The sequence below is a fragment of the Mesoplodon densirostris genome, chromosome 5, assembly GCF_025265405.1.
Source record: "Mesoplodon densirostris isolate mMesDen1 chromosome 5, mMesDen1 primary haplotype, whole genome shotgun sequence".
NCBI classification, from domain to species: Eukaryota; Metazoa; Chordata; class Mammalia; order Artiodactyla; family Ziphiidae; genus Mesoplodon; species Mesoplodon densirostris.
The window spans coordinates 29,573,337-29,588,448 of record NC_082665.1 but is presented as its reverse complement, the minus strand read 5'-3'; the positions used below and the strand labels follow the sequence as shown (position 1 = coordinate 29,588,448).

The 15,112-nt window shown below is 34.8% G+C and overlaps 1 protein-coding gene across 1 annotated transcript in view; it reads left to right on the top strand.

Moving 5' to 3' along the window:
- The window catches only part of LOC132490968 (multidrug resistance-associated protein 1-like), an 87,165-nt gene that overhangs the window by 41,197 nt on the left and 30,856 nt on the right, over window positions 1-15,112 (top strand). The window contains exons 11-16 of the mRNA XM_060099795.1: window positions 4-70; window positions 450-576; window positions 5,255-5,431; window positions 8,581-8,748; window positions 9,923-10,085; window positions 15,012-15,087. Coding sequence (XP_059955778.1) covers window positions 4-70; window positions 450-576; window positions 5,255-5,431; window positions 8,581-8,748; window positions 9,923-10,085; window positions 15,012-15,087 — 778 coding nt within the window. The remainder of the gene's footprint in view (window positions 1-3; window positions 71-449; window positions 577-5,254; window positions 5,432-8,580; window positions 8,749-9,922; window positions 10,086-15,011; window positions 15,088-15,112) is intronic.

Genomic DNA, 15,112 nt, shown 5'->3' with positions numbered 1-15,112 from the left:
TAGATCATGCCATTGGTTTTACAAATGCTTCCTTTTCCTGGGATAAAACAGGGATTCCAATATTAAAAGAGTAAGTCATGGTTTGGGGAAAATTAAAAACAAAAAAATTTTAGCATTGGATTCTATAATGTTCCATGTTTTTATTTTTTAGAGTTTTTAAGCAGAAGATGAATCTATAGGAATTTACAAGATTTTTTTTTAAACCTCTCACTGCACATTTCATTTTTATGTTTGTTTTACTCTTTTTTCCCTTTTCATTTCCTCTGCAGCATTTGCTGTTGCATTTTGGAAGTTTGGGTGTTTGTAGAATAATGTAGGACAACGTGAATAGCAGCAATTTCAGGGATGATACCCAGTGCACTGATACAGTGACTTGTCTAGGAATATACATTAAAAACAATTATAACAAGAACTTCTTATGTCATCTCTCTCCTTTTCTTGTCATGCAGCTTAAACATAAAGATTCCAGAAGGAGCTTTAGTGGCTGTTATAGGGCAAGTTGGGTCTGGAAAATCATCTCTGCTTTCTGCCGTTCTAGGGGAAATGGAGAAACTTAAAGGAGTAGTCCAAAGAAAGGTAAAGTCAACAATTCATTCTTTTCACATCTCCTAGTGTAATAGGCTACAGCCAGCATATCATTAGTGTCAATAAGAATTTATCAAATTGAATTGAAGATGCAAGTATTTAATGTACATTTCTAGTTTGTAACAATCATTTAAATTTCCACAGAAATTGATTAACTATGGATGGCTTAGTAAGAGCATTGTGTCCTCCAATTACTTCAGCAAATCATTTAGGAATGCTTATGGTAATTGTTTGATGATATTAACTAAATTGCAACCAATTATAGAGAAACGAATGTGATTTATAATGTAATTTGATTAGGTTTCTAATTATCATTCACTGCAATGTTTCCTAAGTAATTACGGCCATTCCATTTCTAAGAAATCTTGTAGTTGCTCATGAGAAGGACTTTTGACCTAGAAAAACCTCAGGAAAATCATAATATTAATAGCTTACATTTAAATTTAAGCCTTTGGACTAAGGAGAGGTCTACTCCCAGCCATTTGTTTTATTCTTAAAGGACAGTAGGAATAAGAATTCAAGAAGTTCTTCATCAGCTTTTTCTTCTTTGAAATACTAGACTATCTAACGAGTTTTTCCTTAGACCTAACTAACTCTTAGGTAAAATACTACCTATTCGCTCTTCTCACATCTGACAAGATGCAGAAGCTCTATGGATCTGAAACCAGTGTCTTCACAGTTTTGCTCTCGAGGAAAAAGCAACTGCAAATCTTTTTATTTTTTGTTCATAATATATCTTTCCTCATGTCTTTATATCTTTCCTGACTCCAGTTCTTTAGCGATTATTTATTTCTCTCTCAGCATTGCTATTTCGTATTTTGGAATCAAGTATGATTTTTAGGACTTTTTCTGATAAGGTTACACTTAATGAATACCTCTACTCTTTAACTTTAAGTACACGATCTTTGTCTCCTTATGCTCTTCCTGATGATTACAATCAGCCATTTGTCTATCAATCAAGATGACTATACCTTTTCCTAGGCTAGTAAGTATCCTTTAAAAATATAATGCTTGTCATGTTGATTTTAGTATTGTTCAGTTTCTTTGGCTAATTTCACAAAGCAATCATTGAGCATATACTATGTGCCTAGCACTTAGTACCAGGGAAATAAACATGAATAAGATATGCTACTCTTCTTACAGAGTTCATAGTCTAGTGAGGGAGATACTACGATCAATTACAACAAGTATTTAAATTAGATTTTTTAAATGAAACGGTATAAAAACAACAAATTCTTCTTTAAAGAGAAAAACAATCAGAAAGTAAGTAGCCTTTTATTTAATCTTGAAAAATAATTAGGAGTGTATCAAGATAAAAACAGTATCAATTCTAGGTTTCACCTGATGCATAAATGATAATAATAATCTTGAAAGGTTAAGCAGTAGATTGAATGAGATAATGTGCAAAGACCTAGACTAGTTCTTGGCATAGAGTCAGCTGGCTCCCTATGAATTTTTATGGTTATTGTTATCTTCATTATGATTGTTGAGGTACTCATGGTAAGATTTAAAGATTATTTCTGATACCTTTGAGAATTCATAATTAAGAAAGTGTTCATGGTGATAATAGAAACCATAACATTGCTATTACTAATTGTAAAGCAGAGAGGACACACTTTGTGTATGTTATGTTAGGGTTGTCAAAGAGAAACAATATATATATTTTTTTTTCAGAGGTATATAACGTGTTTTAATTCTCTCGGAAGAATTTCTCTTTAATGGCTTGTTTTTCTTTCTTTTTTTATTTTTTTAAAAATTTGATGAAAATTCATAATAATGCAACTGACAATGAAATTTAGTTATTTCTGAGATATACATTTTAAAGTAATAACTAGAATTATGACTTATAACATTATACCAGAACATATAAGATTTTTAGAAATTTCATGTAATGTCTGAAACATTTATATTAATTATTTCCATATAAATAACCCAAAGAAAGTTTAGTATTAGTTGTTTTTTGTTTGTTTGTTTGGTTGGTTTTTTATACTGCAGGTTCTTATTAGTCATCAATTTTATACACATCAGTATATACATGTCAATCCCAATCGCCCAATTCAGCACACCACCATCCCCACCCCACCACGGTTTTCCCCCCTTGGTGTCCATACGTTTGTTCTCTACATCTATGCCTCAACTTCTGCCCTGCAAACCGGTTCATTTGTACCATTTTTCTAGGTTCCACATACATGCGTTAATATACAATATTTGTTTTAAAGGGAAATAATATTATCTGTCTGTATAGTTGACCACATTGTTCTTTAGGAATCTTGTTGGTCTGGATCAGTGGAGTATTTGAGGTACCACACTCTGAATTATTTCTGAAAACATTTTTAATCCTAAATATATGTGTCATCCTTATTATATCTAATTTAGTAGTAATATCATAATGATGGCATGGCCAACTTAACATTTAGTATTTATAAGGTGATCTTGTTTACGTCTTTCTGTTTCTCAAGGTTTCACATGAGCATTTTTTTGAGGCATATCATTCCAACGTTCAAATTCTAAGATCCTCTATTCTCAGTTTCTAAGGCTTACATCAGACATCATTCATGCAGAGTATCCAATATTCAATGTTCTTTGATAAAACATCAGAGAGTTAGAGTCCATTTTTGAATTAGCAAAACTTCTATTGTGGTTTTAGTATTAAGAATGAAATGAAACAAAAACATTTTCATTTGTATGTGAGATGCAAATGATAATTATAATGATAATAAAAGGAAAAATTTACATCTCTGTGAAAATTGATCAACTTTTTTTCAGCTGCTGTCATACCAGAACATCAAGTCCACACCTCTCAATGTAGTATTTAGTTCCAGTTTTATATTATATACCACTTTTCCCTGTTCTGCAATCTTTTCTCTTGTGTTCTTCACCCTCTGTTCCCCTTATCTTGACTAATGTATATCAAGTATTCAGAACTTCTATCACCCAAGGACAGATTTAATATGCTATTCTAATCAAAGGTTATTCACTAAATGAGACAATTCAAGAGCAATTACTTTTGTGTTCAAGATCAAGTCAGATCAGAACTATATTGTTTTGGCTCAAAAGCCATTCTATGTCTTACATGCTCAACAGGGAGGAATTAAAAGTTAATCTTTGACCTTCAAAGTAGTTGGTAGAAATCAAAAGACTGGTAGTTACACACAGGTCTATGTCAGAAAGTACTTTAAATGTGTGGTATTGTTACAGAGTGCATAATATTCAAAAAACTCAAATCAGTGTTTGGATAGAGTCCATGGAGCAGATTGAATGTGAGTCTCTAGTTCAAATACTGGGAGTCCTTTGGAAGACAAGGGCTAGTTAAAAGGATATTTTAGGGCTTCCCTGGTGGTGCAATGGCTGAGAATCTGCCTGCTAATGCAGGGGACATGGGTTCGAGCCTGGTCTGGGAAGATCCCACATGCCGCGGAGCAACTAGGCCCATGAGCCACAACTACTGAGCCTGTGCGTCTGGAGCCTGTGCTCCAAGAGAGGCCGCGATAGTGAGAGGCCTGTGCACTGCAATGAAGAGTGGCCCCCGCTTGCCACAACTAGAGAAAGCCCTCACACAGAAACGAAGACCCAACACAGCAAAAATAAATAAAATAAATTAAAAGGATATTTTATGTAGCAGAGTCATATTCAAGAATAATGTCAAGACATAAAATTATCAAAAAATGAATTTAAGAGCAGTGAGTATGTGGAAGAGAGAGATATGCTGCCCAGACCCCCTCTTCTAGGAAGGGCTTGCCACCCAGCCTTGGGAGTACATATAACACATCAGCACCTTCATGCTGGCCTCCTGGGGTCCCACTCTGAAAGGCCAGGCCAGTTCAGCCTAACAGAGAACAACTCTGATGGGTGATGCACCTCCATAGCTCTCTGGAGGGTTGACCAAATCTTTGTTGGATCTGGATTGCTGTGTGACTTCCTGCTCTACCCAATCCTCCTTCTTCCTTTTCTTTTCTAAGAATTGATCCCAAGTAAACAACTTGCACCCCAAATTCAATGTTATGGGCTGAATAGTATTCCCCCCAAATTCATATGTTGAAGTCCTAACCCACAGTACTTGAGAATGTGACTGTATTTGGAGATAAGGTCTTTAAGGAGGTAATAAGTTAAAATAAGGTCAGTAGGGTGGGCCCTAATCCAGTATGGCTGATATCTCTATGAGAAGAAGAAATTAGGACACACACACAAAGGGAAGGCCATGTGAAGACTCAGGAGAAGAAAGCCATCTACAAGCTAAGGAGATAGGCCTCAGGAGAAGCCAACCCTGCCAACACCTGATCTCACACTTGTGAGAAAAGAAATTTCTGTTGTTTAAGCAACCCAGTTCATGGTACCTTGTTAGTGTGGGTAGAGCTGACTAATAAACTCAGTGTCTGCTTCCAGAAAATCCCACTAGACAGGTAACTTTGATAGCAGCTAGAGTGAAAGTAAATTAAAGGCACAAAGTAACTCATTTGAAGGGGCCTCTAATAAAAATACATAAGATTAAAACAGGATATAAGATTAAAATGTAAATAAAATATATTTACATTTAAGCAATAATCTAAATATTTTTAAATTCAATTCAAAGAAAGCAAAACCATGGACTAAATATGTTCCTTTAATGTGGTGCATGCAAGTTCTCCTTTTCCCTTGTTAAGAGTATTTATTTTATTTATTTCTTTTTTAGGGCTCTGTGGCTTATGTTTCCCAGCAGGCTTGGATTCAGAATTGCATTTTGCAAGAAAACATTCTCTTTGGCTCTGTCATGCAGAAGCAGCTTTATGAGCGAGTTTTGGAAGCCTGTGCTCTCCTTCCCGATTTGGAGCAGTTACCAAATGGAGATCAAACTGAGATTGGAGAAAGAGTAAGGAAAATATATTTTATCTTATGCAGGAATAAGGAATAATAACATTCCATTCAGCTGTGCTAATAAAATACTTATAGCCTTTTTACTGAGGTCTTGAAGAGCTATAGAACTATAATTTTAAAAAGTCATTGTAGAATTCCTATGAAAGAGATGGCCATATTAAGGATGAATAATTATTTATTATTGACTATTTGGAAAATAGATTAAAAATCAGCAGGAAATTCCGTTGTTAGTATCCAAATGGGGGAATGAAAGCCCACCAAGTGGATCATCAACGCTTTGCCTTAGTTGCTGGCATAATGCTGTTCACTGTCTAATGAGGGAATAATAGTTTTGTTTCTTCCTGAAGCTCTTGTGCACAAAGTCAAGCCTAGGACAGTAGCAACAGAGTCCCAGTCTCCAGTGGTGGCACCAAGACCAGATTCCAACGAGGCTCTGAGAAGATGCTGTCATGAATGTACCTGTTCCATATTTACACATTCCTGCTTAAGAGGAACTTGTTTCCCAGGCATTGTATTCTTTGTTCTATTTTATTTTCATCACATTCTTGAATAGTCATTATGCTGCCCAGTGTTTTGGAGTTAAAAATAAAACAAAGCAAAACAAGATATCATGAGCCAAAGTATGAAGCCCAAGAGATGATCCCCAACCCATGACTAAAAATCTCCACTAATTAAACATGAATGCAAAAGCAGCCTCTGCCTAAGATTCATGTGTACTATGAAGATAAGTGAATAATCCTTAGTGCTTTGAATTTCTGAGAAGAGAGTTAGCATAACATTGTTAGGCATTTTTACCCCGGCTTCAAGTTATTTAATTGTCTTGTTATATAATTTGAAAACTATAGAACAAAACTGTAGAAAGGGGAAATATTTAAAATCAAGGGTGTACATTTTGCTGTATATCTGAAACTAACACAACATTGTAAATCAACTATATTTCAATAAAAATTTAAAAAATAAAATCTAGGATGAGGCAAATTTTACCTTTAACTAGACTTATATTGGTTTCATTCATAGCCTGTTACTTTGCAGATGTATTTTCACAAATTGTTAAATTGATTTAATTTTTTTGCAACCTCTGTGCTTTTTGTGGCATCTTTACTATCCCTTGGTGAAATGGCACCATAGCTAGAATTATGCAGAAATGTGACTTCTTTTTCAAACTTGTTAATACATATTGAACATTATGCTGATAAAGCCAATCTCTAATAAAATGAAATAGCTAAGTATGTAACTAAAAAATTAAGGTGGGAAAATTTCAAAATGTGAAGTATAGATTTAATATAGTCATTAAATGTTATTGCCACTTATAATTTCTGCTTTTTATATTTTTAAATTAAATTTCTCCCAATCTGATGATGTACTTTAAAATAAACATATAATTGAATATTTCAAAAAGAAATCTGTTTACAGCTGTTTATGAGACAACCAAGATAATGAATGTAGAATTTTCCTCACTTTTGTTCATCTTTTTCTTTGGCATTCTTCCACTGAACACAAATAGTTATTAATCTATTATATTCCTTTATTCTGCAATGGGGTATATAAGGGTGAGCAAAAGAGCTATCAATCACCCAGTCTTCAAGGGACTGCAATCAACTGGACCTCTGCCAATGATATTATCAATTGTCTTTACCAATATTTATTTGGACACTATGTGCTGGGAATGCAAGGATAAACTAGGCAGGAGCTCATAGGAGAGTGAGACACTTGACATGGGTATTGTTATTTCTAGCAATGGGAGAGTAAACAGGACACTGCAAGACAAGAAAGGAGGGAATGAATCACTTTACTTGGAACTTTGGGTAGAAGATTGATTTCAAAGAGGACTTAGAGTGAGTATCTTTTGAGTTGAAAAGGGAGGATATGGGCACCCAAGCAGAGTGTATAGGCTCTGCCCAGATATGAAAAGGCAGGCTAGTCTGCTTGTAGGTCACAGTCACTTGAGAAGGCAGCATTGGGTGAGTGGTTGAAAGATGAGTTAATACCAGAATATAAGTATCTTAGGTTTCTACTAAGGAATTTGCTGATGCTCATGGATGATGGGAAGAGAGAGATATGGACGTACAAGGTTTTTAAGCAAGATGATAACATAATTACAAGATACGTGATGACAAGTCAGAGGATGGATTGGAGAGAGGAGCGATTGGGTGATAATAGCTAATGTTGATTGTGTCTGTATTCAGTATTGGCTTTGTCCTAAATATTTTACACTCAGTAAATGCTCACGACAAGCCAATGAGTTGGGGGCTGTTATAATCACACACACACACACACACACACACACACACACACACACACATATACATATCATATTACTTTGTATATATTTTTTTCACTCCTGGCTCCCCTGCTAAAATGTGACCTCCTCATGACAGAGGCTTGGTTTCATTTATGTTTAAATCCCAAGTGCTAACACAGCATCCAGAATATAGGAGATATTTGTTGAATAGTAGGAGGATGAGAAAGGCAAAGAAGCAATGACACTTTACAATTATAGGGCCCTGGCTAAGTTCTGTGCTGCATGGAGAGCTTTTAAACCAGATCTGTAAACACTAAATATAAAATAAATTAAGTAAATTGGGCCTGGTCCCATAATTCTCCATACATGGCTGTACATGTCGACTTTAATTCTCACAGAGTGATGTATACTCCTTATTCTTGCTTCTTAGAGTTGTACTTTTGCCAACAAGGCTTGTACTAATCTTTCTAAGGAAGAAAATAGGACATGTTGATTGCTGCTTTGGTAATTTAGCTATTATTCTCAGTCTCCTATGTGTCAATTTAAAAATGATCACCAGTGTCAGTACACGGCTGGCAGCCAAAAGTTTTCTTTAATGTTCCACAGGCACAACTTTTCAGAGTTAGGGAAATGGAAATTCTTTTCTCTATAACTGTTAGTATCTACTTTGGAAAGCAAGCAATTAAGAGAAAGCAGATATATCTGTTAATTTGCACAAATTAGTGGTACTAGGAAATAGAGGCTTTTGGAATTTTAGGATAAAGAAAGGTTGGAGTGTTAACCCTGAATTCTTACCTATCCCTGCTACAGAAGAGAATTTGGACATAACTCTATGTGTTTTGAGATTTACACATTTTTCCTCTGGTTTTGTTTTGTTCTTTTTTCTCCTGCTTTATTTTCAGGGTGTGAATATAAGTGGGGGTCAGAGGCATCGTGTCAGTCTGGCCAGAGCTGTCTATAGTGGGGCCGACATCTACCTCCTGGATGATCCCTTGTCTGCAGTTGATGTTCATGTTGGAAAGCAACTTTTTGAAAAAGTGATTGGGTCCTCTGGCATGTTGAAAAACAAGGTAGCCATAGCATCACTTATGCTTTAGTGAGGGAAGGAGAGGATAATCTATGTAGCATTGTGCCCAAAATTCTAATATTTTGTTTATTTATTGAAGCAGGGTAGTTAAATTTCATGTAAAGAATGAGATGTTATATTGGTCTTTTACAGACACACTTTAATGAATGTTTTAAAACTTTTTACAAGTTTACTCTGACCACAACTTATGTGATTATTACCTCATTGACTAATACCATGTTCAAAGGTGGTTTACATGCCAAAATGAGTTGTTTTTAGCTTAGGTGACTTTTTTTGAAAAGTGGTATTTTGATGCATAGCACTTTTATAAAAAATAGTATTACTTTATTATTTACTACTTAAAATGTAGTATTACTAATCTAGCATTCATAACAATTCAATTGTTTTGTGAAGGAACCAAGAAGAAAGGAATTATTTACCAAGTTCATACTATGTTTGGCACTAAATTAGTTCATTTAGTTCTTATGGCAAGTCTCTGAGATAGGCATTATCGTTATTCCTGTTTTATACATGAAGAAACTCAGGGCTTATAATGACTTGATGTAGCTTGCTTAATTTAAGAGCCACAGAGATTTTTAAAAGCCTGTCTGACCACAAAACCATACACATCCATTCACAATATGTGTTTACAGATTTATTAATATAGAGAATTCTGGAAAAATTAAATAAATGTATAAAATAATAAAATAAATATTTAAGTAAAGAATAGACAAATGTCTTTACTTATTGAAATGAAACCAAGATAAATCTTCTCATTCAATTTTATGTATATGTATATAATATATGGAAATATTTAAAAATAAAGACTTGAGTCAAACATGTTTTTATAATGCTACAGGACCTTAGAAAAAGAAAGCAAGAATGGCAGTTATAAGATTGTTTTTCATTTGCTGTAAATTTGATTCATTTTTAATGAATGAAAAATACCTGAACTAATGGGTTAAAAATATTTGCTGACTTCTTTTTTTCTTTTCTTTTTTTTTTGTCTAGCAGTGTATCATCATTTATTGTGAAATATATTTATACATGCTGCCTTAAACTGGCACCTACCAAGAATTATACTCTAAAATAGTAAAGACAAAAAATAATGATTGCAGCACTCTTTAAAATGGCTTATTTTTGCCATGTAACCCAGGGAATAAAATACTCTTTTGCAGACTCGAATTTTAGTGACACACAATCTCACACTTCTACCCCTGATGGATCTTATTGTTGTAATGGAAAGTGGCAGAGTAGCACAAATGGGAACATACCAAGAACTTCTGTCTAAAACCAAAAATCTCACGAATTTGCTTCAGGCCTTCAGTGAACAAGAAAAAGGTGAGGACACAGTGAAAAATAAACCTAAGATACAGTGTGCTTACCCATTTTGAAAGCCCATTAATTGCCTGATTTCTTACTATGCACTTTTCTTCATTCATGCTACTTAAGTCAGGAACTGGGTGTCTTCCTTTCTCTAGAAAAGAAGCAAGTATATTGGGACACATCAGCTAAAAATCAACCTTGTTTATGATTTTTAAGCAAAATGTTATGCCCCAGGGTCAGTTTGTTCATTTATGAAATAAGAGATTAGATGATTTATAAGCTCTGTTGCAGGTTTAGAATATAATGGGTCTAAACATTCTACTTTCTTTGAAATTAAATCCATATCAAATAAATAATAAGTATTTAAAACATACTATTGCATGTTGTGGGAGAGAAACAAAAGAAAAGAAAACCTGAAGAATGAAAAAGGAGAATGATATTTGTCTAACTTTTACAAAATAACAACTGAGTTTATTTACTACTAATCTTTGTTACTATAGTCCTAGTATTTTAAATTAAGATTCATAGATATTTGTGTAAATGAAGTGGTTTGATCTTTATCTAATTAGGACATAAGGATGTTTGAAATCTAGCATTAGTTTAATATTCCTGAGATCAGTCATTTTCCAGCTCTGAAAGTTGGATGTACCATTATCTTTTTCCAGCTGTAGATGTTTTCTCATGTGTACCACCATCATGATCCTTGTTCTATACCTTTCCAGAACACCACTGAGAAATGGCTGTAAAACCAGTGAACTATTTCATAATTGCAGGCTAAAAGAAGACATATAGAGTTATTCTTAGTATTTCCTACACGAACGGTATCTATTCATTCACTTTACACTTTACCTGGATATAAAAGTCAGAAAGATATGAAACTGGTTTATAACAAGATCAGTGCGAATTAGTATTTTAATGCCATGAAATCAAAAAGCAGAGCCATTTTGCTGATGTGTTTCTCTAAGCTAATACACATTAGGTATGCACTACTATGTTTTTCATTCCTTGTTTATACTCCTTTCTCAAATTTAAATATTCTATATGTAGACACATTCAGAAATACCTGATCTATTGTCAGGTGGCTGTGATCAATCTTAATAAAAGAAGACCTTGTCTTTTCTTAATGGCTAGCAGTTTTGGAAATGAGCCCTTGCCTATTTGGTCAGGCTAAGTAATAATTTATATTTAGTGTGTAGGAAAGATATATCTATGAGGGTCTCTGAGGGCTGCAATGAGGATGTGGTCATTTTCTCTATCCCCAGCACTTAGATAGCCTCATGTTAGGCAAATAACAGGTACTCAGTAGCTGTTTGTTAAACAGATGAATCTGCCTCCATTTTTTCTACCAAAAGTATGTCTCCTCAGAGTGAATGGGATGATTTGTAATGCTATGAGCCAGGATATATTTTTTGCTATTTATTTTAAAGGCAACATATAAGTTGTATTACTTTGGAAAATATAGCTCTGAAAGCAGGCAGTGTGTAAGTTTTAAGTTCAATATTTAATCTACCATAAAATATGGAACACAATTTTGAAAGTTGTGGAATTTGCTCTTGTTTAAGTCTCCAGTTTTGGAAACAAATATCATACCTCCCTCCATTGATATACCTTATGTACACCAGTCCTCTGTGGTAACAAGTGGAAAACATTCTTGAAGTTGATCTGGCATTAATAGATGTTACTATCTTAGCAACAGAAATATGACACATTTAGGAAAATGTAAATTGAACTTTCTTCTAATTACTTCAGTATTGTATCTTTTCTGTTAAAATTCAGAAAGGTGGTGAGTAGAGATCATTTTTGTACTAGAAATAGAATATGTTTTTTACAATGAATATTTCTAGGATTTTGATTTATTTGGATGCTGAGTAAAAAATATATAAAGTCTTTTAAAAAGCAGGCATAAAATTACTCATGTTAATACTAGATAGATAGATATTTGTAAAAGGTCAGCCATATATATTGTAATTTTATTAGTGACCACACAGAGCAGAACAAAAATAGATTAACTGATATAAAATTGATATAAAACATCTCCCAGACAACAACTTCAAACCTGGTTACATTTAGTCACATTCCTGCAGTATTGCCCTTAGACCTGGGCCAATTTGACCCAGTCCTGTACTACGTCTCTGCTCTGCCTTCCCTGGCTGGCTCTCTGGCCAAGGCCTAGGGATTGTGCCCATCGGGGGTCCTCTTCCCATCCCCCACTCCTTGACCACTCCAGGTAATTGGAGTCCCAGAATTCTCTGCCCATATGACATAAATTTGCTCCAAGGACCTGGGCTCTCATTCTTTAGTTCTACCCTCTTAAGGGTTGACTGCTCTACTGGCATTCACTACTCCTTGGATAAAGGATTTTTTTTTTCTTGGAGGAGGGTTAACAGAGTCTGGACATGTAGCTGAGGCAGCCACAGACATGGTGAGGGGTGGAGCTGGGGTGGGAGAAAACCCAGCAAGGACCTTGACCACATCACCCTGGGACTACCGCATTCCCCAGAGGAACTCGCAGGGCTGCAAACACTCTCACCTGGATTTTGCCTTCCAGGTGGTTGGGAAGGTGTATGTGTTAGGGTAAGCAATAGAACTTATTTACCAGTCTGTTAGTTCCATCTATAACTGTCAAATATGTAGAAGTATGGTATGTAGGCCTACATTTATACTCTTGCCCCAGTTACCACAAATGTTAGGTGCAGGCCTGTCCCTGTGGGGAATTTCTTTCTCTTCTTTGCATAAGTAGTGAATAAAAACCAACTTATATCTGAGAACATTTTTATCGGAATTTAGAAGAAAGAGGGCTACAGGACAGAGTGTGATTTGAGAAGTGTGATCCCCACTTCTAAATTCAATCTGTGGTCTATCATTTATTTTTTACGATTTATTCTTTTTGGCCTTGAGTCTATTCAGGAATTACTTTAAAAAGCACACAATATTTCCATTTAAAATTTTTTATTAACTTAATGTGACATGAAAGTGGGAGTAAAAGTCAACACAACATAGTAGAAAAAACATGGGGCCAATTTCAGGAGTCCTGGGTTCTGGTTCTAGCACTGATAATTATATGAATCTTTGTAAAAATGACCTCTTTTCATTCTTCCCATTTATGAAAAATGGGACTTGAACTAGATCTGTTTGTCCTGGCGTCTGATATGGAAATGAACAGTGTACATTTTTATCACTCCCTTGCCCCCAAAACTGCTTATGACACAGACACTTTTTCTTTTCCTATAATTCTCACTCTCACTACCAGAGTTGATGACAGATAAGTAGAGTTTACAGTATAATTTGGTTTGGATACATCAGATCTCTAAAAATCCATCTAGCTCTGAAAAATCTATAAGTCTCACCTTATGGGGATATTATATAAGAGGTGAGAATCAGAGGAGAGAAAAGAGTTTATGAAAAAAATATGATTAAAGATAAATTTACATATTTATAGGTTTAGTCTAGGATAATTCTTACCCATACTAATAATACTGATGATAGCTAAGATGTCTTGGGTATTAATTCTCTCAATATAATCACAAGTGTTTTACTTAATTCTCCCCAAAACCCCCTGAGGCTATATGGTCCTAATTTTACAAAGAAGATATATATCTTGCCCAAGTTAAGACAGTGTAAGTTTCAGAATTTGAATCCATCACTGCCTCTGTTTCATGCCAGAGGCCAATCAAACTCTTAAACATTGTACCAAACCTGTAGGAAAAAGTACATTGACTTAATGTGAAAGACAGGAAGGAGTGTAGGGCTCGGCTCACTCTTGCTCTCTCCATCTCTCTGTCTTTCTCTTTTTCTCTCTCTCTCCCTCTCTGTCTCTTTGACACCTTTGGGTTTCAGGCAAGTCACTTATCCTATCTGAGTTTTACTTCTCCCTTCAAGATAAGGGTAAACTTACCTGTTCTCTTTACCTTATCAGCTCATTTTGGCACTCAACTTGTATAATGTATGTGAACGTGTTCTATAAACTATAAATATATAAATTCAAACATTATTATTATCAGCTATAAAGATGAAAATGTGCCTTAGGCAGAAGAGGCTGTAACATCCCCAAATTGAATTTTAATTCTGTGAGACATGGAATCCCACGTTTCTTAGAGGTAGTTGATGTAAATCAGAGGCTTCCTTTAAGGACCAGATGTTTACTTCTAGAAATAAGAAAACATAGAGTTCATATAAGAGACCTTAGAAATCTCCAAGTCCACTTCCTTCTTTTTAAAGATAATAAGTCTGAGATTCAAGGAGGCTAAGTATTACACTCTGGGAAAAGACAAAAATCTGCCTAGCTCTGAGATGTTTCCCATAGAATTCACTAACAGTAAGTTGAACCTCAGTCTTGTAATTCTAGATGTGTGACTTTGATTAATGCTACCTGCTTTACATCTCTGTGCTTTTAATCTGTAAAATAGGGATAATCGTAGCATCTTCCTCACAGGGGTAGTTTTGAAACATAAGAGTTAAAATATGTAAAGTATTTAGAACATTGCCTGCCACGTAGGAAGCTATTATTAGTGACATTAGTAAGAACATGACAGAGATTCGGGGATTACCATTGCATGCTCTTAATACTTTTCACAATAATAACATTTGTCTATAAGACTTGATGATATTGCTTTTTTTTTTTTTAAGACTGGAGTCATGTTCCTCTTGGGCAAATACTTAAACCTTCTGTGGAAGATCCAAAACAAGTTAGCACTCCTCTCTAGTGTCTAAGAAAGAACTTCTCTGTAGGCTTTTTCATTACGGAGTCTTAGTTTTATCAAGACATTACAAAACATTTTAGGTGAATAGGAAATAATGGGGAAAATGAAAGGCTCCCAGTATACCTATGGATCCAGAACACAAAAAATTCTCTAACTTGTATAATCTTTCAGTGTATTTCTCTCTATTTTGTGCATTGTTTGCTTTTATGGATATAAAAGCACTCACCATCTTCTTCCGCAGCTCATGCTTTAAAGCGAGTCAGTGTAATCAACTCCAGAACTGTACTGAAAGAACAAATCCTGGAGCAAAATGATAGGTGAGTATTAGGGTAATACCAGGTT